At 48.1% G+C, this 27,577-nt stretch overlaps 1 protein-coding gene and 1 long non-coding RNA gene across 3 annotated transcripts in view; both read left to right on the top strand.

Moving 5' to 3' along the window:
- The window catches only part of LOC108500652, a 42,375-nt gene extending 38,682 nt beyond the window's left edge, over positions 1–3,693 (top strand). The window contains exons 3-4 of the long non-coding RNA XR_001875936.1: positions 539–598; positions 3,444–3,693. This is a non-coding gene — a long non-coding RNA (uncharacterized LOC108500652). The remainder of the gene's footprint in view (positions 1–538; positions 599–3,443) is intronic.
- Positions 3,694–4,078: 385 nt separating this feature from the next.
- Positions 4,079–27,577, top strand: part of RTN4 (reticulon 4) — a 39,963-nt gene continuing 16,464 nt past the window's right edge. Inside the window, exons 1-3 of one of the 2 annotated variants that reach the window (XM_017821806.1) lie at positions 4,079–4,621; positions 17,047–17,103; positions 17,875–20,319. In XM_017821806.1, the coding sequence (XP_017677295.1) occupies positions 4,171–4,621; positions 17,047–17,103; positions 17,875–20,319 (2,953 nt within the window). In that variant the 5' untranslated portion in view covers positions 4,079–4,170. Of the gene's footprint in view, positions 4,622–17,046; positions 17,104–17,874; positions 20,320–26,294; positions 26,484–27,577 lie in introns of those variants that run through there. The other variant, XM_017821807.1, reaches the window with a different exon arrangement.

Raw genomic sequence — 27,577 nt, 5'->3', positions numbered from 1 at the left:
CTGCAACAAATCCCTAAGTTTTCAAAGAGCTCCTAAAATACTGTAGGTAAAATGGCATCATTTCATAGTTCATTCTTGCTGTTGGAGGTGTCAGTTCTAGTCACCTACACCTGTAAATTGTACAGCTGCTCTGTCCATGCTCTAATTTGGGATGTAATGAGTGGGTCCTCCTTGCTTCACTCCCTGGGAACTGAACATCACAAATCTGTCAGTCAGAAAGACCCAAAAGTTCCTGAGCATCAGTGGACTTTCTTCCCTCCATTGAACCCCCAGGCACACAGGGAACAAACGTTTCATTACAGACTTTTAATTACAGTGGGGAGTGTTCACAGAACAAAACTATAATAAAACCCCAAAACCCCCTGAAAGTTTGAATTCAGGCATGTCCATGGGCACAGATTTAGGGATGCCAGGGTTTAAACTTGACATTGATTTAAAGTGAAAAGTAGGAGGGGAGAACGTGAGTTAGAAGCAGTAGTTGATACAACCTGGAGCTGTTTGCAGGAGGTGTTAACAGGATGGATTTTTTTGTGTCCAGGTCCAGTGGAGCTGGTGGTCCTTGTGTTCCTCAGGAGTGAGAAGTGGTGTGGCCAAACTGGTAAGTGAACAATTTAATTGCCTTTTTTAGAAGTGAGAGGGGCCAACAAGTAGAAATATTAAACCAACTTAAGGACATTAGTAACTCCAAGTGTCCAACCCTCAGCCTCTGAGTGGGCAGAGAGGAAAGGACTGTGCAGGGCTCAGGGAGGAGGTTATCCAGGAACATGGAATGGTTGAGCTTGTTGCATCTCTCGACACTGTGTCAGTCAGATGTAACATTAACTGTGGATTGTCTTTTAGATTCTGAGAAGGCCAGCCTGACTGGGGGGCAGATGGCAGTCCCTTCATTCTCTTGTTTTACCTTTTCCACCCACATGCTGCATTTCTGTTGATCAGCTGAGTGATTTTGTCCCAGCATCCCACCGCTGCTCTTGAAAAGGAGTCCTGCAGGTGTTCAAGCAAGGACAAACCTGTGAGGCAAATCTGCTTCAATACCCAAGGCTCTGCAGCACAGGCATAAGCTGAAAACAAAGATTTACGGGGTTTTATCCTTCCAGATGCCTGAAACCTGGGGGTTTGTCCTCCCAGCTTAAAAGGAGGGACAGAATTCCAGCCACCCTCGCAATTTTAATCCATCCTTTAAAATTGCCACCTGAGACTAAATGTGGGGGTTCTTTTTCTGTGGGATCCTGCTGTGGAGTGAGAATACTGCATTTGGCCCATCACAGTTATTATCCTAGTCTAGAATATGCTGTGCTACCATATTATTTCTGTGTAAGATCAAGCAGAAGGTCAGAGTGGACAGAAAAAAAATCCACGTGGCCTTTGGCAGCACTGCCTGTGGAAATTCAGAAACACCCGTGGAATGCCTTTCTTCCCAACTTTGCTATAGGAAAACAGCTCATGAAAACCAAGCTTGCGAATTAAACTGATGAATATCTGCAAAATACTCCTACTTGTTGACAATTTTCATGTCAGAATTGTAAAATACTTCTCCAAAGAGCTAAAGGAAAGGGGGTTTTGCAGTAGTGTCACTACTGGAGAGTGTGTTTTCCTCTTGCTTGTTAATTTGACTTGCTCAGGGAATCTGGAACTCCCTTCCTGTTTCCCTCCAAGACCTTTACTCACTTCCTGTCTCTAAATAAAACCCCTTTCATTTGTCCTTAATTGATGATAGAAACTCTTCCAAGTTTTCTGATAAAATCAGCTGAATTATATATAGACTTTACCTCCTTGTAGATGACCAAAAATCCCCTTAGTTAGATATTTTAAAATCAATTTCAGTGCTGTGTCTAGCTCAGAGTTTTCCAAGTTTTTAAAGGTACCTTGTTGCCTTAGGGTATATTTTAATGGAATTTTAAAAATCCATTTTCTAGTTTACCCGAGACACGCAAAAAGTAGATTGGCTGGTGAAATTGTAAAGACTTTATTCAATCAAAATATTTTTATTTGCTATCCATCCATCCATCCTGCTGCTGCTGCTGTAACATCCCTTATATCGCTGTAAAAAGGGCTGACTTGAAAATATAAATGGATAATTTGTCAATAGAACATACAAAATCTGAGGGGCAAAGGAGACCTCACAGGTTGTCAAGTGCTTGTTCACCTGCTGGGGAAATTCATCTCTCTAGGGGTAACAGTGATGTGTTCATAAAAATACTCTGCACATTCCTTCTAGTAATTTCTAGTAGAGATAGGGAATATTGATGTCTTTGTACGTTCCTGGGAAAAAAAAATCTCATCTGGAATTTCCTGTGCCTGGACTGAGAGTGGATTGGGTGCAGGGAAGGGCTGTTGGAGGAGCAAGGGAAAAGGTGACAGCACCAGCTTCTCCAGCCTTGGCTTAGGAAAGCAAGGGCTGGATAAAGTGTATTCTTAGAAATGAACATTCAGAGAAAAGAACAATTTAAATTAACGGGAGAAGTGGTAAGAGGACGTACACTGGCCTTGAGCCAACTAAGACTGGAAGTTGGAAGGAGGTCTCCAGTTCTGTAGAAAATGAGGTATTTTAGAAGGGCAGCAACAAATATTTGGGTGCAGACAGCTCGTGCAAAGATTCTGGTATGTTCTCCTGAGACAAGAGAGCCTCGGTGCTGGGGCCCCACCGAGCCCCTCCACTGTGTGTTGCCATCCTGTTCCTCAGACAGTGAGTGCAGCTGGAGATTGACCCCCAATTCCATGCCAGAGACTCTTCCCATCCCTGCATCCATCCCTGCATCCACTGCATCCTTCATGGCAGAAGTGAAGTGACAGGAGAGCTGCTTTTCCTTCACTTCTCGTGTCTCACTGAACGTGCAGCTGCTTGCTCTGACTGTTTCCATGAACTAATATCTTTATACAGGCATATGTGGGAGAATAAATCATCTGTGGGTTAAAACCCCGTAATAATGTTGGAGGAGTGTTAAATATAGCATTATAAGGCCTTTTGGTCTTATCGTGGCAGCTGTGTGGGTGGAAACTGCACCCAAAGAGATGCTATTTTAGTTAAATTAAGTGTTACCCTCAGGGCTTTGGCCAATGTTCCATCTCCAGCAGAAAGCTGGAGACCACAGCAGTCTGACAGGAGCCAACTTGGCAGGAGCCAAGTTTTCTCCTCTCCCTCTCCTCTTTCCATTGCTCTTTCCTTTTCCCTTTCCTCTTTCCTTTCCTTTTTCCATTCCTCTTTCATTATTCCTTTCAGTTCCTCTTTTCCTTACATCTTTTCTCTTTCCTTTCTCCTCTTTCCTCTCCTTTCCTTTCCCTTCCTTTTTCCTTTCCCTTCCATTCTTTCCCGCAGAAGTTGCACGATTTAAATGCAGACTTAAAGAGATGATGAGATCTGCTCGGGGGAGGCCCTACACTAACACGGGTGGTTAAACAACTTCGTCTCTTCTGACAATGCCTCCTCTCTGTTCTTTTTTCAGACTCGGGAAGGTTTTTGCATCATGTTTTGGTTAAACTCCCACTGCGCTCGGAGGAAGGCGCTGGCTGACTCCGCTTCCCACCCCAGGGGACGGTCCTGCCCGCGGTGATGGGCGCGATGCCCGAGGAGCGGGATCGGGATCGGGATGGGGACGGCGCCTCTCCCTCCCTCGGCCCCGCAGTGCGGAGACGCCCGGGACGCCTTCGGTCACATCCAGGGTGAGCGAACCCGAGTGCGGGTGGCTCGGGGCCCCGCACCCTCCGTCCCCGGAGCCCGGCCATCCCCTCCCCTTTGGGAAATCGCCGAGTGCTTCTGGCCGCCGTTCAGAGGCAGCAAAAGAAGAGTAAACGGCGCCGTTGCGGGCGGAGGGGTTCGGTGACTGCCCCGCGGTGCGGGCGCGGCGGGACCCCCTCTGGTCGTGCCCCCCCCCGGGCCGTGCCCCCGCCCCGCCCGCGCCGAACTTTCCCCGAGTTGGGCGGCCCCGCCCCGGGGCTCGCGCCACGCCCGATGCATATTCATGAGGGGCCGCGCCCGCCGCCGCTCCCCATTGGCGGCCGCGCTGCCCCCGCCGCTGCCATTGGGCGGTGCCGCCGTCGCTCGGCGCGCGGGGCGGGGCGGCCGCGCCCGCGGTGACTCACAGGGCGGAGTGCGGGTCCCGCAGCGGCGGCGGCAGCGCAGCCCGCGCCTCCCCCACCGCGCCGCTCATTGTTCCGCCCGCTCCAGGCACCATGGACGAGCTGGACCAGTCGCCCCTGGTCTCCTCCTCCTCCTCCGGGCCAGCCCGGCCGCAGCAGCCACAGTTTAACTACCAGTTTGTGCTCGACGACGAGAAGGAGGAGGAGGAAGAAGAGGAGGAAGAGGAAGACGAGGACGAAGACTTCGACGAGCAGCTGGAGGTGATGGAGAGGAAGCCCGTCGCGGCTCCCGCCGCAGCCCCGCAGGAGCGGCCGCCGCAGCTGCTGGACCTCGGCGGTCCCGCCGAGCCGCCCCGCCCCGCAGCCCCGGAGCCGCCGCAGCCCGACTGGAGCCCCCGGGGAGCCGTGTCCTCTTCTTCCTCCTCCGCCACCACGCCGTCCCCCGCGCAGGAGCAGCCCCCGGCCCCCGCCCGGCCCCTGCCCAAGCCCGAGCCCGCGCCCGCCGCCGCCCCCCGCAGAAGAGGGTCCTCGTCCGGCTCGGCTGGTGAGTGCCCCCGCCCCGGGGCCGGGAGGGCGGTGGCCGGGCTGGGGAGCCTCCGCCCGAGCCGCTCCGGTTCCCGAGCCCCGCTGCCCCGCCGGGAGGTTCCCTTTGTCTGCCGGCCCTCGGCCGCCTCCTGCGGCATCGCTCCCTCCCCTCCGCCGCGCTCGGGCGCGGCCCCGCTCCCCGCGGCCCCGCCGCAGCTCATGCGGGAAAAAGAGCTCCCCCTTCCCTTTCTTTCTTTTATTTTTTTTTTTTATTGTAATTTCTTCTCTTTCCCTCCTCCTCCCGTCTGTGTTATGCTAATGGCGGGAGGGGGAAGCGCCGCCCCGGCCGCCGCCTCGCACATGGGCCGCCCGGGGGCGAGGCCGCCGCCGCCGCCTGGCAACGGCCGCGTCGCGGGGGGAGCGGGGGGCGAGCCGGGTACCGAGCCGGGTACCGGCCGAGCCCGGGGGTACCGGCCGAGCCCGAGGCACCGCGGAACCCGGCGGTACCGGCCGAGCCCCGAGGGGACCGGGCGTGGGGTCCGCGCGGCTCCGGCCGGCTCTGCCCCGGCGCACAGCCCGCCCCTCCCGCGCCGCATTGTCCCGGGCACGGTTCCCCCGGCCGGCCCGGCACTGCGGGCCTGGGCGTGGGAGCGCGGGGGAGGAGGGGAGCGCAGATACTTGTAATCTTACTCATGTTGAACGCAGCGGCCGCAGGGAGGGGCGAGGCGGGGGACTGCGGAGCGGCCGCCTGCCCTCCACCTGCCCGGCACGGCCCCGCGGCCGCAGCCCGCGTGGGGACGCCGCGCCCCGGCCGCGGACTGTGGGGCCGAACCCCGGAGAGGGAACTCGTAAACTCGTGAGGAATGTGTGGCAGCACAAAAGGCGCCCGGGCTGCTCGCTGGTGTAGGTGTGGCAGCCCTGGAGAAGAATGTCAACCCCCCGCCCTGGATGGCCACGGCTCTCACCTGGGGCTTCTCCAAGGCGTCGCCCCGTAATGTGGGGGAGTTCAGAGTTGTGTAGCGGGGGGGAATGCCGCCCCCCAACAATTCCTAGTGCCGCTGGAATGCCAGAGCCCTTCTGGCAAGGTCTAATCCAGGAGCTGACCCGCATGACTAATGCCTTGCATGCGGATTCCGAGTGTGCTTTGGCTCTGCTTCTGCTTAATTCAAAGTGCGAGAGCTGACTCGAGGCCATTAAAACAGTGAAAAGGAACAAATCGAAGTGCCTCGTGATCACAGTGGTGTGTGCTCACCTTCATTGCTGCCCTGGCATTGCTGTGTTGTAAAGATGCAGGATTTCAGTAATAACTTAGCATCGTAGTATGAGGGGGCATGATACTCAAGATCTAATCAAGAAAAGCATCTGGAACAATGATAAAAAAAAAAGGCCTGTTAAACCCGAATTCAGTTTTGTCAGGGGGAGTTTCACAATGCCTTTTATTTGCATGTGTGACAGGAGTTCCTGGCTAGTTGTGCTGTTGTCTCTCACGAAGCCTGGTTTTTTGTTCCTCCGGAAGCTCGAGGTGTAGCAATACGCTGAGGAGATTAATTTTTTTTTCTTGTTTCCACCATTTGGAGGACAGATGATGACAAAAGCTTGCAACAGACTGAAGAGGAGGGATTCTGTGTGATGAGTGAACAGAATTTTTTTCTGGCCACGTTCTTTGAGTGGAGCTCTGGGTGGTTTAAGCAGAACTGAATGGAAGAAATAAGATCAACCACATCATGTTGCTTTGAAAAGTAGGGGAAAAAAGTGTGTTTTCTGGAGGTGATTTGCTTTTCTGCTCTCTGACCCCTGAAGGATAAGGCAAAAAGAGCACAGTAATTCCGGAAATAGCTATTGGTTAGAGTAGAGGAGACCTGACTGTGAGAACTGCATCGGGTAGCTGAGAGTGGTATCAAAGAGTTATTTTAATGTGTCAGCGATGATTAATTTAGGGCTGAAGTGAGGACTGGCATCTGGGGGAGGCCTGGTTTCCAAAGACAAGGTGTTGTAACACAATGCTCCTCTAATGAGGAGTTGAAACGTTAGAGGCTGTGTACCTGAAACTCCTGGATGAGAGCATGGGCAGGTCATCTCCTGAACACTTTGGCCCTCTCAGATGCAGGAGTGTCCATTTAAACATCGGGTGTTTGTTGGTTTTGCATTTAGCAGTTGGTGTTAAAACGGTCTGAGGCAAAATATTTGGCTTGGCTTCAAGTGAGTTCCCTTTGAGTCATGTTGGGAAATGGGCAAAAGGAATTTTCTGCCTGCAACTGGTGGCAGGGTGACCGTGGCAGGGACAGCCACGTGGCCGGGGTGGTTCCCTCTGCAGAGTTATGGTTTCATTTACTTTGAGCTTTGAGAATAGTGGGGCTTCTTTGATCTGCAACAATTGGCCCTGCTGCTGCTTTTTGTCAGTGTAACAATAGCAAAAATGAATTGCCTGGGCGATGGCCCGTTCAGATGTGTTTTATATATACATGGGGGTGTTTTGAAAAAGAAAACCCCTGTAATTGCTATTAGTTACACACTTAGGAGGATTCGGTATCATTGTTATAAGAGACTGGGACATAATTATATGTGATGCCAGTCCTTGGCAGGGTAACAGCAGCCTCCCTCCAGAAGGGCTAACATAAATATTTGCAGGAGAGGAAAACAAGCAGGAGCACTGCAGTCAGACCTAGGCTGTCCTGGGTGCTTTCAGGTTCTTTGGTACTGTTTTGGGGGTACCAAAACCTACAGTCCTTCTAGAGACATTGCTACTTAAATCTTTGGATTACTTGACTGTACATACAGTGCAAAGGAGGGTCAGTCTGAGGTAGTTGTACGTGGTCAAAGCAATGCCCCCTCTTTTTTTTTTTTATTTTTTGGCTTGCTGCCCAAAGTAAGAATAACCACTGTACTATGATGAGTAGATACCACTTCCCTTCTAGATCCTGCAGCACTAAATCCTGCTTTTAAAGGGAGGTCATACATCACTTTCCTGGAAGAGACTGTTGTGTTTGGAAGTTACACTGCACTTACAAGAAGCTGTATACAAAAGCCACCAGCCTGGCCCGGGGCCAGCATGCAGAGAGAATAAAGATGTTTCCTTGTGTCTCACTTGCCTGCACTGACCTCGGGTAAATACACATGCAAATGCCGTGAAGGGCCAGCTTGTTCATTAGTCTTGGGTTTCCATTTGATTGTGGGGGGGTTTTTTCTTTAATTCCTCCATGTTGAGGAGAGCTTTCAGGAGGGGGGTGTGCTTACGAGCCAGACAGTGTCAAACGCAGGTCAGCAGAGCTGCCTGGAGCTGTCCTGTGCCCTGGCCAAGCTGAGCTGCAGGAGGTGCTGATGAAACGCAGGGATCTATCCCTGCCTCTGCTCACCCCACACACTGACCCTTTTTCCCTGCACGTCCTGGCATTTGTGTTTTGTACAAATTCTAAAGCAGCACATTCACCCCTCGGATTTTCTTGCTGCTCTGTGTGCATGGACTTGGACAGAGGAGTGTGTGGATTTTAAGGACATGATGCAGCATGACTTGGAAAAAATCCATAGCTGTCCTTGAATGCTACCAGTGGTGACTTTCATCTGCACTCTTCATTGATTAAAATATGTTCCCACCAGTCTTCAGCATCTCTCTGAGGTGCAAGACCCTTTCTCTTCCCAGATATACCTGTTAAAGCTCTAAGGAAGGTGGTCACAAACTGAGTTAGATAGAAGGTGATTTTTTATATATATATATATATATATTAGAAGGAGGAGAGTAATCAGCCATTTGACTGGTACAGTAAAGCTGGTATCTTCATTTTCATGTTTCATGTTCCCATCTAGGTGAGTTCAACAAGGGATCGAGTTATCTCTTCAGTTTTATTCAATGTCCTGTGCAGTGTCCAGCACTGGGCCTGTGTCTGTAGTGGAGCTGCTGTAAGAGTTTCAGGAGCCAAACAGCTCCTCTGTTAAGCAGGAGTGTGTGCAGGGACAGTGCTGCCAAGTTCATGGGACGTTTGCTTCATGTGTGTAGCCCTTGACTTGCTCTCCAGGATAAAACCACACAGCTTCCACCCACCCTGTAATGATACAGCCCTCAGGGAAGCTGGGAATTGCACTGGGACTTTTCCCCTTGGAGATGAAATCCTACAAACCACAAGTTTGGAGACAGTGAAGAACCACTGTTTGTTTGCCCCTCATCCCCTTCCTCCCTGTCTGTACTTAGGGAAGTTTGGAGCTATGGAGTGACCCCACAGCCAAGTCCCCCGTGCTGGACTCTCTTGTCCCCTGACTGTATCCCTGCTGGTGACCATGGAACCTCCCTCTGACCTCTCAGATAACCACAGGCAGCACTCCTGGAAGTCAAGGAGGACATTCAGGCTTCCCACTCAGTGGTTTTCTCCTGCTGACTGGTACAAAGTTCTGGGAGAGTGGATTGTGTTTTCACTTTTCCTCCCTCTCCCTCCAGTATCCTGGGGATTTTGGAGAGCACCCAGTCTGGGAGCCTGGCTGTAGCAGGAGGCATACAGGCATCCCTCTTCACCCTGGAGAGCAGTGTTCCCATGCTGTTGGAATTCTGGGGAACTTTGATGCTTGCCAAGCAGTTTTGAGGGGCTTTAGAGGCTTTGTGTGCCTGCTTCCATGTCCATTTTCCACACCCATGGATCTGCCTGGCAGGAACAAAGGCTGGTTAACCTCGAACCTGAGCCATGTCTGGCTGTGCTGCAGTTACGTTTATTTTCTGTTAATATTTTGAAAGATGCTTTTTAGTTTTGTTTTTTTTTTAAACTGGCAAGTTTCAGTAGTAACTATGAAACTCAGATAAAAAAAATTAGCAATGCAGAGCTCAATCTGAAAATGTCCTTTGGGTTCCAGACAGTTTGGCAGCAAGGAAATAGTTTTTGGTCTTTTGTTGGCTGGGAAATGTAAAGCAACATATAGCTCACAGGTAAATTGTCTTGAGACAGAATTGCTTATGCATGAAGTAGGAGGAAAATTGTGTAACTATCAATCTGCATTAGAAATGAAAGAGGAAAAAAAGCTATTATTGCCAGGTAAAAATAAGGAACTGTGAGGCCTCAGTAGAACATGAGGTGTTTTCTTGCAGGTTTTATTTTTTTATTATTTCTTGGCCTGTGATCTAAAATAGGAATTACTCCTGTTATGCTTTGGAATCACTGCATAATATTTTCTGCTTATTCTCCAGTCTCAGTTTTTAGGGCAGCCCAGCCCAGCCAGCACTGAGACCCCTGAGCTCCAGCTGGATGGCACAGGTTTGGTGGGGAGCTTTAACTGGCCCTTCCATCAGTAAGGACTGTTACAGCAGCAATGAAATAATGGCCTTATTAATATTCACAAAGTCTGAGAAAATCAAATTATCTCAGTGGAATGTTTTTATCTTTCAAATGGAAATAATCAATCTGCTGCCAACTGTAACTGTCAAAATAGGAAGATTTTAAATCGGATTGGATTTTAAGGTTTTAAATTACTACTTTCCCCCATGGTTTTTCATGTGTTTGTCTCCACTTGTTGCCTTCTGATGTCTAAAGAAAGAAGACTTCTAGTTTGATTTCCCCCCACTCACGTAGAAGTGTTGGGAATACCAGCCTGACTCTCCCTGGCTTTGCTGGGATCTTGCTTTGTGTCAGGAAATGCTGTCAACTTCAGCTTGCAGCTTTTTAATGAACAGGGCAATCATGTCATCAACTTCATCAGCTCGGCAGAATATGTTAATTAACATGTCTTTAATAAGACACAAGACGGAGATAAATATAAACTTTCCTGTTGCCAGTTAAAAATGTTGTCAGTCTGTCAAAGCCCTCCTGCTTTTCCCAGTTATCCCTGCTTTGTGACAGTTTTCTTGACCTCTGCTGTCCCCTCTTCTCTGACAGGAGATAAACCTCCTCAGTGCCTGTCATTCCCTGTCCCCTGTGTGTGCTGAGGAATGCAGGGCCAAGGCAAACAGATGACAGAGCAGGTGTGGGGCCTTCAGGAGCAGGTTGGAGCTGCAGAACAGAAAGGAAGGAGCAAGGAGGAAAATGGCAGTGGTGGCAGGGAGGTGGCTTCTTTTGTGGCCTTCAGCCTGGCCAGAGGGGTGAATTTAGGGTGTTTTAGACCCAAGTTGTTTTGAAAAGATCACACTGGTTGGTAAGAAAATCAGTTTTTCCCTCTATGTGTATTGTGTCTTAAATGACACACAAGTGGATTGGCAAGACCTGTATTATCCCAATCCACTGCAGTGCTGGTTGGTCACAGGGACAGCAGGACACTGGGGATCTTCACGCTGCTTTATTTAAAATATTCTACAGATACTAATGGCCAGAATGTTCTTTTTCTCTTTTTTTTTTCTTTGTTTTGAGAAGAAGATTTCTTATGCACCAATTTGTTTTTATTTTGCAGACTGTAAGCTCTTGTGTCAGAGGCTTGTCACACAAGGTAACGTGTTGGGAAGAGATGCCAAAAGAAATCAGTAGCATCTCTGCTCCATTCTTCCAAGATTAATTTAGCTAATAAACACATTCTTCTGCAATGATAAGGTTGCTAATCTAAATACTGCTTAATTTGTTTAATTGTGGGGAAAGCAGGGAAAAATTCCATCTGTACAAATCAGTGAAAGGGAATCTTATGATTGGTATAATCTCTAAAATTAAATTGGATCGTGTCTGCATAATGATAGGATTTGCATGGCTCTTTAGACCTCCTCCCTTTGAATAAGTTCTGATGTAATTATTATATTTTTCTGCTTTGTGGCACTGCCAGAACCCAAATTGCTGTTTGTTACTTCAATGTATGGTAAAGAGACTGGATCTTAAGAGTTATTTAGTTTTTAGAGGAATCATCTAGTATTTTTTTTTTGGTTTCAGATATCGCCAAAGACCGAACACTTGGCTGTAAATCTGTGTCTGGCTGGACACGTGTGTTTGCAGTTGGCTACACTGCTTCTTTCTGCTTCTTTTTAATCAAATAGATTGAAATAGTAGAAATTGGTGGCTGGAAATGCTGAATCTGAGAATGTTCCCAGCTGAGAGAGCTCTACATTAATGTTAAGCCTTGCTCTGAACTCTGTTTGATTTGGGTTTTAGACACAGTTGTGATTGTGAAGGGGGTGTTGGAGGCTGGGAGTGGTTGGGGTTCATTGTGCCCACCTGACTGCAATGAAGGGAGGCTTTGCCCCCAGCTGGTGGCAATTTGGGCAACAAAGCAGGAGTTGTGATTGGCCAGTGGCTCAGCTCCTTGGAGAAGGCCCTTGGGTGTGCCCTCGCTCCTCCTGAGCCTGTGCTGTGCTCAGAAGCCCAGGGGTTTTCTCTTGGCTCCTCCAAGGATTGACCTCTTCTCCTGCTGACCCCTGTGGATTGCTGGAATGGGAGAGGTCTTGTACATCCCTATGGATTGCTGGAATGGGAGAGGTACGTGCATCCTGTTTCTGGGAATGTCTCTTGTATTCTTGATGTGAGAATAGTTTCTTTGGAGCTGAACTGTGAGGCTTTGTTCTTTGTTTGTTTGGTTTGAGTAACAAAACACCAGATAAAAGGCTGTCCCTGCTCTGAGGAGGTGCAGGGACACTCCCATGGGTGAGGGGCTTTTGGTGGAAGTGGCTTTATGGAACCAGCCTCTGGAATGCTCTTTGGATCCTGTCCAGGGTGTCACTGAGCAGAAGGGTGCAAGGAGACTGGCAGTTGTGTCTGAAGGGTTTAATGGCCTTTCTGAAAGGCCCCTTGTAGTGGGGCCTGGCTTTGGCAGTGTGGGAATGGTGATGGGGAGTGTTGTGACAGAGCAGAGTTATCTCCTCTTCCTTGTCCATCTGTTCTTGCTGTGCTTGGCACCTGGGGAGTGCTGCTGCCTTTCTTTTCCCTGAATAGCTGATCAAAAGGAGAAGGAATGGCCCAGCCTTACCTCTGCCACTGCTTTCCAGGCTCTGCATTGCTGGCACTTTGCCTCCAAGTGGAGGTTTTTGCAGCTGCAAATTGTACCATGAAAAAACAATATTGAAAAAAAACCCCCTCGCCTAAACCAGTTTTCGGTTACAGATCTGTGCTTAGACAACAGGAAAACACGTCTTGCTGGAGCCCTGTGCCTGCAGAACCAGACTGTTTAAAGCAGCAAGCGTTGCTCAAAATGCTCGTGTTGAACTTTTCTTCCTTGTTTCAGTTAACATGAAATGAGAAATGTCCTGTGCAGTGCAGGTGATTCCACTTGCAGTAATTTCCATGAAGGCCTGCAATGACCTGCAGCTGCTCTTGTTACTAATCAAAGTCTTGGATCCTTTGGTGATCCCAGCTGTGGTACCCTCAAGATGTTCAAAATGGAGCTCCTTCCTCCCCTCGAATCTTCAACAAAATCTCCATTTCCTGTAGCAGCTTGTACACTTTGCTCCAAGATTTCCAATATTTTACAGTTGGAGTTTCCTACCCTGGAAACTTGTCTTTATGAACTTACACCTTTAACTAAGAGCCAAATGAGAAAAACTAGTGATTTGCTGTGGCTCTGCAGCGTGATCTAACGATGTGAAAATATGCTATTATAGGTTAATGTTCCTAATCTTGAATGGCTTCAATATTTGGTGAAATCCCATATTTAGAACAATGGCATCATAGCAGGAGGTGATTTAAATGGAGTTTGTGTAGGCAGCTGCTTTTCTTGGGAAATTCTTGTGAAGTTGTGTGCCCTTGTTTTGTGCTGCATGTGGAAATCAGGCATCCAAGAACTCGAAATAATAATTCCATTTAACTTTTTAATGGCCACTTGGACTGTGTTGCAAACACAGCCCGAGATTAGAAGTGCTGACACAGGAACAACTCGGTGCACTGGAGAAAGAAACAGTTTCTCTTTCCTCTCTGCCCCGAGGGGTTGCTGCAAAGGGAACTTTCACACAAGGCCTGAGTCAGGTCCCAGCTGTCCTTCCTTGGAGTATTAATTTACCCTGTTTTCCTTTATTGTGAAATATTTATGTTCCAAGCAGTGTCCCACTGGGGGAGGTGTGTAAGGTAAAGCAGTCCCTGTCCTGTTAGTCAGGAGTGGATCCTTACACACTCCAGGCTGAAGTCCTTCTTTCCTTTGGCAAATGTTTTGTGGGAAGGGGAAAAAAAAAACAAAAACAGCTGTTTTCTCATAAATTGCTTTTCTTGGAATTGTCAGTTTACTACTTCTGAGCGTTAAACATTCTTCTCTTTTTCTCTGGAAATCTTTGCAGCAAACTTTCACCTAATTTGTTATCTGGGAAACCTCCCTCCGTTTATTTGTCAACTTTTTATCTGAAACTTTGATATTTAAATGGAAAGTTTTATGCTGGTGATATCAGCATCTTAATGTTAGTGGGCATTCAGCAAAAATTAAAATTAGAGTTTGAAACCACACTCCTTTGTCATGCTGGTGTCAGGGGTTTTTTATTTTTAAACAAAACTGAAATCTGATTCTGGTTGGGGAACCTTGTGTTTTAGCTGAGATAATAGAGAGTTTGGAAGTAGGAGGGTTCATGTTAATGAAAGAAGAAGCTACAGGGTTATTTGTGGGTGGCTTTTTTTGGGGGAATATTTAATTTGCAGAATGTTTCTGGTTAAAAATAGGAATGCAGTCAGACAGGTTGAGTGTGAAGTTCTCTATAAAAGCCATTGATTGGAGTGCTCAGTCACTAATATGAAGTGATACCACTCATAAATAAGAGGTCAACCTTCACTGCAGTGCTGAAAGTACTTTACTAACCTGCATCACTAGGGATTTTTGGCAGATAAAATTGGGAGTAAAGGCTTTTTTCCTTGAGATTGTGTTCATTTCGAGCTCTCATTCTTCTGTATTTCATGAAACGAATCTGTCTTCTGAGGAGGGATTAACTGAGGAGGGATTAACTGAGCAGTTCATCTTCCTGAAGGAGATTTTGGGATATGATTTGTAAAAACTGGCAATTGCTCAGATTTTCTGTCTGTCTTTGGGTGAAACTTTGCTGTGGAGGAGGCTCACCTTGCAGGTCAATTGAAGTGTTTTAAATATCCACCTTTGCTTGAAATCATCTTGCTTAGAGCTTGCTGTACTCTGAAGGTTTTTAACCTGATTCTTGTAGTAGTGTGCTACTTGTTTGTGTGTTTTTGTCACTAATTGCTGCCATTGAGCTGCAGAGAGGAAGAGCCCCTTCAGTGGGGTGTCCTGGCTGTGCCCTCTGTGCCCACAGAGGGTGCTGCTGGAAGGGCTCTGCCTGCAGCACGGGAGGGGAGGATTCCTCAGGGCACTTGTCACTGCCATCCCTGTCACCGTGTCACAGAGTTACAGGCTGAAGGCACTGGTGGGTCAGCTCACACCATGCTGCTGTGGGAACTGTCCTGCCCCGTTTTCCCTGCTTGCCTGGAGGTGTTGCACAGGACCACAGCAGGAAAAAGCCCTTGTATCTCTTTCCTCCCAGCAGGAAAAATGGCATTCTGAGGTGGGTGGAGGGAGAGTGGGTGGTTCTCCTTGGCTGCTTAGGAAATACTGCTTTTATGTAATCTCTTCTCACACTCCAGCTCTGGGTGGAAAATAAAGGTTGGGTGTGGACATAAAATCCTGCCATTAAGAGACCCTGGGAATTCAGGGGCTGGCAGAGTCATTGTGTGTTTGTGTGGAGTAAATGGAAGCCAGACCTGAGGAGGACTTTGTGCACTGTGCTGAGAAATGACAGCCCATGCTCCTGAAACCCAAACATCTCTCTCTGGGCTTGCAAAGTCTTCAAAAGATTTCAAATCTAGAATTTTGGGTCGAGATTGCTGTTGGCCTTTGGGCAGGAAGGGAACTGCACCTTCAGGGATTGTTTTGCGTTTTCCTCTTCTCCTCCTTACCCCAGTGGACTCTGTTGTCTTTCTTTGCCCTTCTTTTCTTTCTGTGTTCTCAGCACCTCCTCTCCCCTGGTTTATTCCCAGTTCCCTGTGAGCCCCTTTCCTGCCGGGCTCTCCGAGGGCCCGTGGTGGTACCTGGCCCCACAGGGCTGAGCCTTGCAGTCCTTGGTGTCACATATTGATCCCTTGTCCTCCAGTGGGGGTTTTGTCCTTAAAAGCTTTTGCCACCACTGAGCTGTGACACCGCTTTGCTGTGCTCTAAATTTGGAATTGAGGTTTCTCTCCGTGTGGTCCTTAATGGAAAAGCGTCATTTTTAGAAAGCTGAGCAGAAATCCCTTTGGTCCGGCAGGAGTTGAGGGAGCTTCTAAACACCAAGTCCTGCACTCCAGCTTTGTTACTGCCTCCTGTTAGCTTCAAGGGAGCTTTATAATCCACAAAACACAGCAAGGGAGAAATGTTTTGCCAAACCAAACCAACCAACTGTATGTTGTGACAGGAAGTGCAGGTCTGAGGAGACTTGGTTTTTGGAAAAGTGCTGGTGGGATTAACTTGAGTAAGCCAGGCAGGTCATGAGTGTCTGCAAGTGGCATTGCTCCTGCACAAAGCTGTGGTTCAGTGCCAAACCACAGCTTAGCTTAAAGCCTTGCCTCACTGGGTCATCATGAATGTGCTGCTGCATCTACCATATTTCTCACTTCTTACCTTTCATCTCGTGAAATCCGTTGCTTCTATTACTGTTTGCTTTTAATTAAAAACAAACAACCAAGAAAACCATCTTTTCCAGTACTTGATTTTGCCCAAGCAAATAGCAAAACTATACTGAAAATTAAAAATCTTGTTTTAAATGCTTTAATATAATTTTGCCTTAATTTGGAAACTTTATGCACTTTTCAGAACAAAATATATTTTTCCTAACTGTTACTATTTTTGCATTAATTTAAAGCCAACAGGCCGTGGTGGACCTGGAAAAAAATGCTGATGCAGAAATGCAGAGGTCTGGTTTTGCTTTGCCTGGTTCCTCATGGCTGGTTTTGCTGCTTTGGGTGGAAATTGGAGAGCTGGGTTTGTCTGGTGAGATATTAGGCTTAAAACAAACTCAGCAAGGCCAAACTGGCTCCTCGGATCATACCAAAGAAGGTTTTAAAAGCAGTGCTTGCCCATGTTACAACGCAAGAAAAATGAAGGTGTAAAGCCATCAGTCCTTTCCTGTTCCCAGTTTGCCCAGTATGGGCATGTGTGTGAGTGCTCTGTTTGGGGGGGTTTCAGGCTTTATTTAGTGCTGGTACCTCGGCACAGTGTTGGGTTGAACCTCCTGGGGCTGCTGCTCTCCCAGGGGTGCTGGAACCCCTCTGGCACGGGGAGCTGGGTGAGGACACTGTGGCACTGCCAGTGCCAGGGCAGCTGCTCTGCCCTGGGGGAGCGTTTCCATCCTCAGGACAGTGGGTGCTGTGCTGTGTCCCACCCTCTGGTTGGCACTGACTTGGAGGGTGAGATCCCCCAGTGAGATCCACGGGGAAATGGGGGTGTTGTCTCTGCCACATCACCCGGCCCGTGTGGTGTTCCCTGGTTCTTCTGTGGGTGTTGGCTCTGGATCTCTTTGGTTTCCTGGGAACTGACTGCTCGTGTGCTCTGTCCCCTCTTCAGCCTGCCCTTTACTTCTGCTGAGGTTATTTGTTTGTTTTTCAGATGAGACCCTTTTTGCTCTTCCTGCTACACCTGCGCCTCTGATGCCCTCCTCTGCAGGCAAGTTCTCTCTGCTCCCCTTTGTCTGACCCCTCCTGCATTTCTGAGCTCATTAACCCTTTCCCTTTAGTCTGCCTTGACTGAAAGTCAGCACGGGTCCAAGAATAGCCTCTGTCACATTTCTCAGGTTTGACTTGGCTGTCGATCTATTCCAGATTTTAATAAGCATTCATTTCTTGACATGGCAAACTGTTGGATAAACAAGATACAACCATCTGTGAATTCTTGGACCCTTGATGTAGGAGAGAAGTCGATAGTGTTAACAGGTTAACACGTAGAGCATAGTTGCTTTACTGGTTTAGCAGAAAGATTTAATCCACAGTAACTTTCTGCAGTATTTTATAGAAGTAAAATTTGTACCTGTAGCATTTATGTAGTGGGTTTGGTTTGGTACAGTGTCCACCAAATTCCCATTTATGAGAAGTGTCAGAAAAGCCTTTGCTGGCACACATATGTTTATGGCCAAGCACACACAGGTCCCCTCTCTCTGTCTCACCTTGCCACCCTCCCACTCTGACTTTGTTAATATTGCCCTCTGTACTTATCTGGCACCTTCAGCTTTACTGAGATCTTTGTGCTGCATAAAGTTGCTGTTTCTCCAACCTCTTCCGCTAGAAGTGAACTAGAGTAGCTCTAGCTGATACTGTGTATTCATGGCTCCCAGTATCCATGGTAGAACTTGGAAGAGCCTCTAACTAACTAAAACCATGTCTTGAAAGTTTGCATTGACTTAAGAGCACTTGCATTCTCTAACTTTCCTTTCTGTCACAGACAAAGGTCTGGACTTGCGGGAGCAGCCAGGTAGCACTAAGGCGCTTGGGCAAGAGGATTTCACTGCAGTCCCGCTTGGTCCTGCTCCTTCTCTCCCCTCCTTCTCTCCTCTCTCAGCTGAGCCCTTTAAAGAGCACACAGCCTTTGGTACACTCTCAGATGGATTACCTGCAAGAGGCGTTTACCAGGAAAGTGCAAGTGAGGTTTATAAGGAAACAATGAAAAATGCCAGAAATCCCTTCCTTGCAGAGGGAAATGACAAAGACATTGCAGAGATGAAACACTCAGAACCCCCATTTGCTAAAGCAGAAGCAGCCATTTTCTCTCCTGCTAAAGAAGAAACACAGCTAGAGGGCCCTAAAGAATTACCTAACCTGGAGAAAATGCCTGCACAGCCTCTGAAAATGTCTCCAGAAACTCCCCAAGACTTGTTTGAGAGAAAGGAGGAAGATCTGTTCTATAGCAGAGACACGTCCGGGGCTGGTGATCACCGTGAGAAAGGGGCGCTGAAGGAGGACCCTCTTAAGAGGGAAGAATATGCAGATTTCAAACCATTTGAGCCAATATGGGAAATAAAAGGTGCTAGTCATGGACTGAGCAGCACGAGGGAGGATGTTGGAAGTAAGATAGATGCCAAACCGCAGAGCAGTTTGGATGAGAAATATGGCGTGGGGAAGCTGAATGTGCAGAAGGATTACGAAAGAGAGAGCGAGGGCAGTGCTGAAGAGCCCTCTTTCCCAAGTACCCCAGAAGCTGTAAAAGAACCTTCGCAGACTTACATCACTTGTACTAAATTTGACTCCTCTCCGAGTCCTGATGGTAACAAAGGCAAGTCTCTGTCTCCACTGGAGGAAGTCACTTCAGAAAATAGAACCGACGACGAGAAAAAAATTGCCGAGCTGAAGGCTCAGACGAGCCCAGAACCAGGTAATTTTAGCGCTGGAGCAGTTGGCAGGCGGGAAGGGCAGGGGGCTGACTCTGCCAAGGCAGAGAGCGGGGCAGCAGTGCCCCCTGACGCTGCAGCCAACATGCCCGAGGGGCTCACGCCCGACCTGGTGCAGGAGGCCTACGAGAGCGAGCTGCACGATGCAGCGGGGACAAAGCTGGCTTACGAGCCCAAGATTGACTTGGTTCAGACCTCCGAGTCGGCGCAGGAGACCCTGAAACCCGTGGCACAGATCTGCCCCTCCTTCGAAGGGGTGGAAGCCGCTCCCTCTCCCATATTGCCAGACATCGTCATGGAGGCCCCACTGGGCACTGGGGCTGCCGGGGCAGAAGCGTCTGCTGTGCAGCTGGAAGCTTCCCCCTTAGACACCTTCAGTCCCGCTGCCAAGTACGAGAACGTCAAAGCAGAGGCTGAGAAACCTCCCATGTACCAAGAGGCAGTGAATGTGCCTCTGACACAGCCCCAGGAAGCTAAAGAGGCATTAGCATTTAAACAACCTGCTCCTGAGAGCAGCTCCACTCCAGAAGATCTGGAGACTCCTTATATATCCATTGCATGTGACTTGATTAAGGGAACGAAGGTCCCTGGTGAAGCTGCTGCTCCATCCTTTCCAGAGTACTCGAAGGCACCGATAGCAGAATGCATTCCTCAGGATGTGCCTGAACACAAGGAACTGGAGGGAAGACTGTCCCCCCAGTTTGGCAAATCTGAGCTGTTCAGTAGCCAGGCAATAGCTGACTTTGCTGAGGAAGCCAGTGAGGATCCATCTCTCCTGCGAACAAGCAGATCCACTGAGAGCATTGCAAGTGAGGAGGAACACGAGGAAGCACTGGGGGGTTCAGCAGCTGCTGCAGGCAAGCCTTACCTGGAGTCATTCCAACCCCAGCTGGACTCTTCCAAAACTGTTGCTGCTCTACCATCTGAGCCAATACCTGCAAAAACAGCCAAGGCAGAGAAGATTGCTCTTCAGATGGAAGAGCTGGATGCTTTGGCGTATTCAGCTGATGTGTCTGTTGCTATGGAACCAAAAACAGGAGATGACAAAGCTCTCTCACCCATGGACTCTTCCCCAGTCTCAGTGGAAGATGACTTTGTGATGTTGGCTCATCCTAAAACCTCTCCTGAGTTCATGACAGAAGCCACTGACAGAGAAGGAATGCACAGAGATGAAGAGATCAGTAAGGTGACCCAAGGTGAGAAAAGGCAGTTGCCTTGCCCAGAGCTGCCCTGTGACCTGTCTGTGAAGAATGTAGAAGTAAAAGCCAAGGAAGATACCAATGCCTTGAAAAAGTCCTTGGAGGCTGTGGACAGAGAAGTGCCTGAAGTACCCACGATGTCCTTACCGGCCACAGATACCTCACCTTTACCTGCTGACAAAGAGATAGTCAGTGTAGGAAAACCAGGAGCTGTTGAGAAGGAAGCTGAGAAAGAACCTGCTTCTGTTAAAGAAAAGAAAAAACCTACTGCTGTATTTTCAGCCAAGCTGACTAAATCTTCAGGTAATCTGTGTATGCTGTCTTGCAGTTTGCTAATCCGCATAATTCTGTAGCTAAACTTAAGCATGTCATAACTTGCTCTTTTTAAGTGTCTTTCTGTGAACTTCTCTCTGCAGGCCGGGGGTAACAGGCACCGTTAGTGCCTGCACTTGTACCTTTTCCATATTCTGATTGCTGTAGTACCTTTTTTCTGTTTATCAGGGATGGACTCGCTGTCTCCAGGGTTCTCCTTCAGTTCTCCTGCCCGTGGTGTGTCGATGCAGAAATCAGCCTCCCTGGCACTGGGTGGCCCCCCAAACTCTCTGACTGGGATAGGAAACCATGGGTGGTGTGTGCACCTCATTTGAAAGAGGCATTTCTTTCTTTGCTTTAACAGTTTAGACATCAGACTTAGGAAAATAACCCTTCTGCTCCTGTATGTGCCTGGAACCTGGCAAAGAGCCTGTGCATCTCCACGCTGCAGCCTGGCTTAGATCGGAGCCAGTGGTTTAAAACAAGTGCTGCACAAAAAGGAGCTGAACCATTCAGGTTACTAGAAAAGTGGCCATTAAGAACTTGAGTATCCTGCAGACGCTAAAATTGGTTTATACACAGCCCAGGTATTAATTTCTGTTTCTCTTTCAGGTCAGGCTTGCACTTGGTTGTGGTTAATTTTTCTCAGGTGCAGTTACAGTAGCAGGAAGTCGAAGGAAGAATAAGAGCACTGTCATGTTGCAGTTTGTTCTCCACACTGAACACTTAGGGACATTCCAGCCCTTGTAGACCAAAGGAGTGCTGTGGGATATCTCAGCACTGCTGCTACTTAAGCCTTGACCAGAAGCATTCACACTAAAAACCAGATCCTGCAGAAGCACTCTTTGGTGCTCTAAACAGAAACCCAGAGGTCAGTTTGACTCAGCAGCAATGGTGTCTTTGTGCAGCAGCTGCAGGCTGCGTTTATAAAATAGAATCATGGGACATCCTGAGTTGGAAGGGAAGAACGGGAATGTTGAGGAGAACGTGAGTGTTGATGCAAAAGAAATAGGGTTTGGAAATTAAGGTGCAAAATGTTGTATTTCTGTTGACCTTTGCATGATAGCTGCCATTTCTCCTGTCTCACCTCTTCAAGACACACAGGTAGGCAGAAAGGAGAGTTTTCCTTTTCCCTTGGGGTGGAATTTCAGTGATACCTGCACTGCTAAAACACTGAGTGTGTTCTGCAAAGTCTCCTCTCCTTTCCCTCTGACTTCCAGCAGATCATACTGTCTGGAGAACAGCTGCTGTGGATCTGGGACTTCATGTCAAGGGTTAATTGCTTAGAGCTCAGACTGCTTTGAAAAAAAACAGAGCAGACAAACCAAACCACTACACTTGTTATAGAGCTTCTGTGAGTTCTTGTAACAGGAGACCTTTGCAGAGGGGTCTTTAACCACGATGTGGGTCAGGCTGGGGGTGACCAAGCACTGCCTGGGGAGGGACACCCTTCCTTGGGCTCTGAGGACACAACTGCTGCTCTGCTCACTCTGGGGAGCTGCCAGAGGAGTGCACAAACCCATCTGCAAGAGCAGGAGGGAGCTGAATGTCCTTTTCCCATCCAGTAGCCCAGTGCTGGGGCACAACTGTGGTGTGAGCTGTTGGTGTTGGTGTGAGCTGGGCTGGGCACTGCAGTCTGGCAGTGTTGTGTTGGCCCTAAAGCAGCTGCAGTTCTCGTTTGTGACGTGCTGTGTTGTTTGGGAAGAAATTTGTTCTTTATTCTGGAGGAACACTTGCTGAAAGCTAAACAGCTGAGAATACCAACTCAAAAAGGGGCCATTTCTTCTGGATTTTTCTCCACGCTCTGCTGTTTGCTTTTTTGCTCACTTCTGCTGTATTCCAGAATACAGAACTGGGCCTCTGAGGCAAGCCCTGAACAACATCAGTTGTGTGCTTTGATGCCACACTGCTTAGGCACAATTTCAGAGTGTCACTGAAGAACCAACGAGGAGTTCATCAATAGCCCAGGTGCATCTGTGCATGTGTTTGACCTTCTGTGTTTACCTTTATTGTGTGGGGGTTTCTCCTCTCTTCCCAGTAGTGGAACTGAAGTAGATTTTACTGGGCCTTAAGACTTCTGGAATGGGGGTGGTGGGACTGTGTGACTGATGGTTGTTAATTATTCTGAACTGCCTTACTGGTGCACTTAAACCCCAGGATCTTCAGTGCTCACTGAGCAGTGCTGTTTTTTGGAAACTAGCCTTAAATGCCAGTGTGCTGTGAGTCCCCAGGGAGCTAACAGGGACTCTGAAAAGGCTGCAGGTATTTTCTAAACTTGACCATTCCAGTAAAGCTTTGAAGAACCCCTGGGTAGAAGGAGGTTTGTTTAGTGCTGCCTGGCACACCCTTGGGTAACCTGTTTTATGGTGTGTGACCTCGGGGACCTGGTACTTGAGAGCTGCACAGGTTTGAGGAACAAACACCAAAAAAAGCCCAATAAATTCAGAACTGTCGTTAACTATAAAGAAACCTTGTAACAACTGTAACACTCTCAAGGGCAAACCCCTCCCTGCAACAACAGCAATTCCTGCTGGCCCGGATACAGTGATACTTTTTCCAAACTTGTGTTTCTCAGGCCCTGCTGTGTTTGGCTCTGAGCTGCTTCACTGTTTCCCTCACTGGAGCTCCATCGAAGTGTATGAAGCTGGGACTGGAGAGGGGGTGTTCCCCACTTCAAATTGGTTTGTGTGCTGCTGGGCTGTGCTGGGGGTGTGAGAGCAGGACAGGGCAGCAGGGCCTGAGGAGCAGTGCTGGCTTAACCCAGCTCCTGGGAGAGGCTTTAATGCCACCTAGTGTTTGTCACTGAGCTGGGACACGAGGGAGTCCATCCCAGCTTGGACAGTCTGAAAACTAAATATTGCATATCCCAGCCCTGCTGTTGCACAGACTTTAATCTCTGATAGGGAATCATTTGTTAGCCCAAATATACTGGAAAATCGTGCTTTCCATTGACCTGGTTTTGATTGAAGGGATGTGGAAGATTTTATATTATTAATATTTATATTATTGGATTACAGACCCAAAACCTCTGACCATAACGAAGTTGTGTCCTAAAATGTAGATTGGCAGTTTAGATCTCTCAGTATGTTCTTGTTGAGATTATTTGGAAATAACGGTGAGGTCTTTGCTATCAGGGCACTTGGTTTCCCAGGACACCCTTGTTTCAGGGTGAGTTTCACCATCATTCCTTTCGCCTTAAATCTGATTTATTTGCTTTCCTTACAGGCACTCAGGAGTGCAGCTAATCACTAATATTTTACATTTCCTGCATTTTCCTGAGAGGGCAAATGCAAAGCTGAAATCCAAATGGGAAATGTGCTTTGAGAGAGTGTTCCTAACACCAGATCTTTCCTTTTTACTCCCAAAACACTGGGGCAGAAATAAACTATTTCCTGTGATGCTGGAACAGCAAACCAGGTCACTGCAGTTGTGTGAAGCATAAAGGGCATTAGAAATTCTGCCTGACACCAGCACATTTGGGTCATTTCTGTTACTTTGTGTTTGTAGTGACTTAAATGGAGCCATTCAGCAGATGGGAAGTGTTTTGTTTAGGTTTTTTTGTTGGTTTTCGCTGGAAGAAAAATACCTTGGAACGTCTGGAGTTTCTTCCAGAAGCAGATTGATAAAATTCCATTTAATTCAACATAAAGTCTTGATTTGATTTAATTTAATCTCACTGTATTCTTCAATTCTTTGCTTGTTCAGGTTGTCTTTTATGCAACCAGTTAAATAATAATAAATGGAGACTTCGATTCCAGGGTGAACTCACAGAGTAGGAGGAATGAGGAAAAAACAAAGCAATGAGAGAAGTTTTTCTGAAGGAGAGACGTAAACTTTGAGCTCTCAGGGCCCCTGTTGAGAGGCAAAGACTGTGTAGCTGAGGCTGCTGGCAGAGCCAGGCCTGGGGGAGTTCCCTGCAGTGGCAGCACTGTGGACAAAATGGAGCATTTGGGGTAAGTGTCCACTTTCCCAGAGAGCTGGATGGGCAGCAGCATGGAGGGGGAGCACCAGGAGGTGGGATCCTGCCCTGGGGAAGGCAGGAATGCTGGTGCCAGTCCCCCTGCCCAGGGTGATTCAGTGTCTGCCTGGGGAGTGAGGGAAGTGCTCACCCTGCCCCGAGCTGCCCCTTGGAACCAGGGCTGTTCCCTGGCACGTGTTCAGAACTGATTGTGCCAGAGTTGTCTGGCTGGGTTGATAAAAGCACCTCTTAAAGGTAAAGCAGCCTGGGAGTTGGGCAGTTTTTGGTGTAAATGGCCTGGAATTTCCTGCTGGAACTCTGCCCTTCTTCCTGCAGTTTGGCAGTGCTGGTGCCCAGTTTAGGTGTAGAACAGGGTCACGTCCTGCCCGAACTGAGAGCTGTGAGTCCAGGGGGATGAGGGTTTCCTTTGGGGAGCGCTGAGGGTGAACAGAGTGAAGAGGAGGATCTGGAGGGCAGGGAGGAATTCCTGTGGGGGGAGCGAGTGGATCGCTGGAGCCGGGAGGAACGGGAATGGTGTCCCTGCTCTGGTGTCCCTGCTCTGGCTGCTGCCGCTCTACCGTGGCCACCACAAAATGTCTGCTTGGGAGTAGTTGCATAATTGCACTATTTGAAGTCTGTGGTAGAAAGAATAGGAAATTAAGAGGCTTTAATCGTGTATCCTCACAAATTTGACAATTAGTGAGAAGACCTTTGAAAGCATCCTATTTTTGTCTAATTTAGTGACAGTACAAGTGCAGAAGGAGACCCACAGGTTTTGTGGTTTCCAGTTCAGCTCAAAGACAAGCACATTTTCAGACCTGTTTTGTCCTTTTTTTGTGCAGTGCATCTTTTCCCATTTGCTTGCACTGTGATGTTGGAATATAAACTTCCCGGGTCCCTCCTGTAGCACGTGTTTGGATTTACCTGTTGGAATTGTGACTGAAATGCACATCTTTGCAGAAGGTAAAAATAGATCTTGTTGTCAAAGGAGGCCCTGAATTTACGTAGCAGCGTAAGTAAAAAACAGGGCTTTTGGGTCAATTTGTAGTGAACCTTCTCAGTGAAAGATTTTTTAATGAAAAGTAAAACTGTCTATTTAAGACCCGAATTAGGATCTCTGACCCACCTGGTCTATGGTATTTTTCTGGAAATGCAGGAATGCCCTTTTCCAGTTCTTTAGAAAATGGTGTATCAAATTTTCAAGAGGTTTTGGAGCAGTGCTGGGGAGATTTTAGCATTTTGCTATCAGCCCCAGATCTTAAGAAGAGTCTCCAAACTGGTTTTTTTAGCAGAGATGGAAACAAAACAACAGCACGATTCTCACAACTCTTCTCTTTCAGACTTGGGCTCTCTAGTTCATTTTTGTGCCTGTGCATTATGTTACTTTCTATATGTCGTGAGTGTAAACTTTGAGGTTCCTGTTTTTAACGCTGAATTGCCAGGTCAGCACCTGCCAACAGAGAATGCTGATGGAAAATATAAAAAGGGGAAGGTGTTTGCTCGTAGGAATTAGGTGAAGGGCTGGATAACTTCTTCTCCAGCCTCCATTAAGATGAATAAGGACTGAAGACACCAGCAAACAGACTGACTGTCCTGTGTGTGAGCCCCTTGCCTTTGTTGCCGGCACAGAAAGGTTCCTTTGGCGTGTCCCTGGCAGGCAGAGGTGTGGCACAGCTGTGTGGCACAGCTTTGTTTGGAGCGGCGAGGGGCAGCCATACATCTGGGAGCTTTGGAAACGCCTCTCGCGCTCTTTGAAAAGCCATCAATCTATTTAAAGGCCGTCTGGTGCCTACTTTTAGCCGGCGCTGCGAAAGCCGCTTAGGGCGGTTGGTTGGGCTTTGTTAAGGCCGGGCGAGCCCCGCTGGCCGGCATTCCCATGCTCTGGAGCTGCCGTGCCGGGGGAGCAGCAGCGGCTCTGCCGGGGGAGCAGCAGCTCGGAGCCGGCGCTGGGGCGGCGCTGGGGCCGTGGCAGCGCTGCCAGCACTGCGTCAGCTCCACACCCCGTCAGCTGACCCGCTCCTGCAGCACCAGTGCAGCACCACTGCAGACTGCCGGGGAAGCCCATGAGTCCCACCCTGGGCTGGAGGGTCCTTTCCTGCAGCTCTGCCCTTGGAATGCATAACTGAGAACCCCGGCTGGAGGGCACATCGCGGCTCAGGAGAGATGGACAGTCAGCCGAGCAGCTGGAAGGATAAGGGTATTTATTTATTCTTTCCCCTTTTTTTTTTTTCCTGATTTTCCGGGTTGTTCGTAGCCAAGGGGGTTTGTAGCACGTATTGGATCGGGAAATGGCTCTAAGATGGGAGATCCTTGTGCTTTATGTTGGGGATTGCAAAAGCTGCGGGTTAAAATGGGGAAAAACGAGCAGTGCAGAAGAATCAATAATTTATGTAGGTGAAGCAGCTCGTGTGACACTGCAGATCTTTTCCAGCCCCACAGAGCATATTAATGGACGGCTTGTTTGGGAGTGTGTGGCACAAACACCGGCAGGGTCCCAATTTAGTGCCTGTGCCTTGGAAATATCTAGATTATTAATATTTTATCAATACCAGCCATTAACTGAATAAAACACAGTGTCTGCAGGTCGTGTTTTAATTTTTTTTACGAGGAGAAATCGCCTGCAGACCGTGGGGGGGGGTTCTTTTCAAGGTACTGTGTTTGAAATCTACCCTTAATCATGTTTGCTTTGGATTTTTCATAAGTCTGTTGAATTCTAGGTAAAACTGTGCCTGATTTGTCAGGATTTACAGCCCTAATATCGAATTGTTTGAGGTAAATAAGTAGCTAACCTTAAATTAGTGTGGTGCTGACCTTTGTTCCTGTAAGCACCAATGGGAGATCTCCAGTGTAAATCTCTGTGGATCATTACATTAGTGCTCAGTGTGTTAGAGTTTAAGCCTTATTTGAATACATAATCTTCATACTTTATCAACAGGACAAGCTTCAAAAAAATTTAATCATCTCTGGATCCTTAAATATCTTTTTAAAGGGGCCTGTCGTGCCTGGTGCTTATGAACTTTTACTGGTTTTTTTATAACTGTTGTTCAAAATTGTTGGTTTTTTTTTTTCCACTTGGACAAAAATTCCAGCTGGAATCCACAGAATGCTCTAGCAGTACCTAAATACGTAGCAAAAAAGCCCTGCAGGTGAAAACACTTTCCCTCTGCAAAATAAGCTTCTCAAAGTTTAATCTTTCGTTAAAGGGCTGTAAAATATTAAGAAAAAATATTCTGTTTCGTAATATGTTGTCGTGTGTGAGTAGTTGAAATGGTCAGCGTTTCATACAGCAGG

The sequence above is a fragment of the Lepidothrix coronata genome, unplaced genomic scaffold, assembly GCF_001604755.1.
Source record: "Lepidothrix coronata isolate B3197 unplaced genomic scaffold, Lepidothrix_coronata-1.0 Scaffold92, whole genome shotgun sequence".
In the NCBI taxonomy this organism is placed as follows: domain Eukaryota; kingdom Metazoa; phylum Chordata; class Aves; order Passeriformes; family Pipridae; genus Lepidothrix; species Lepidothrix coronata.
This window is presented reverse-complemented; position numbering and strand designations above follow the sequence as displayed.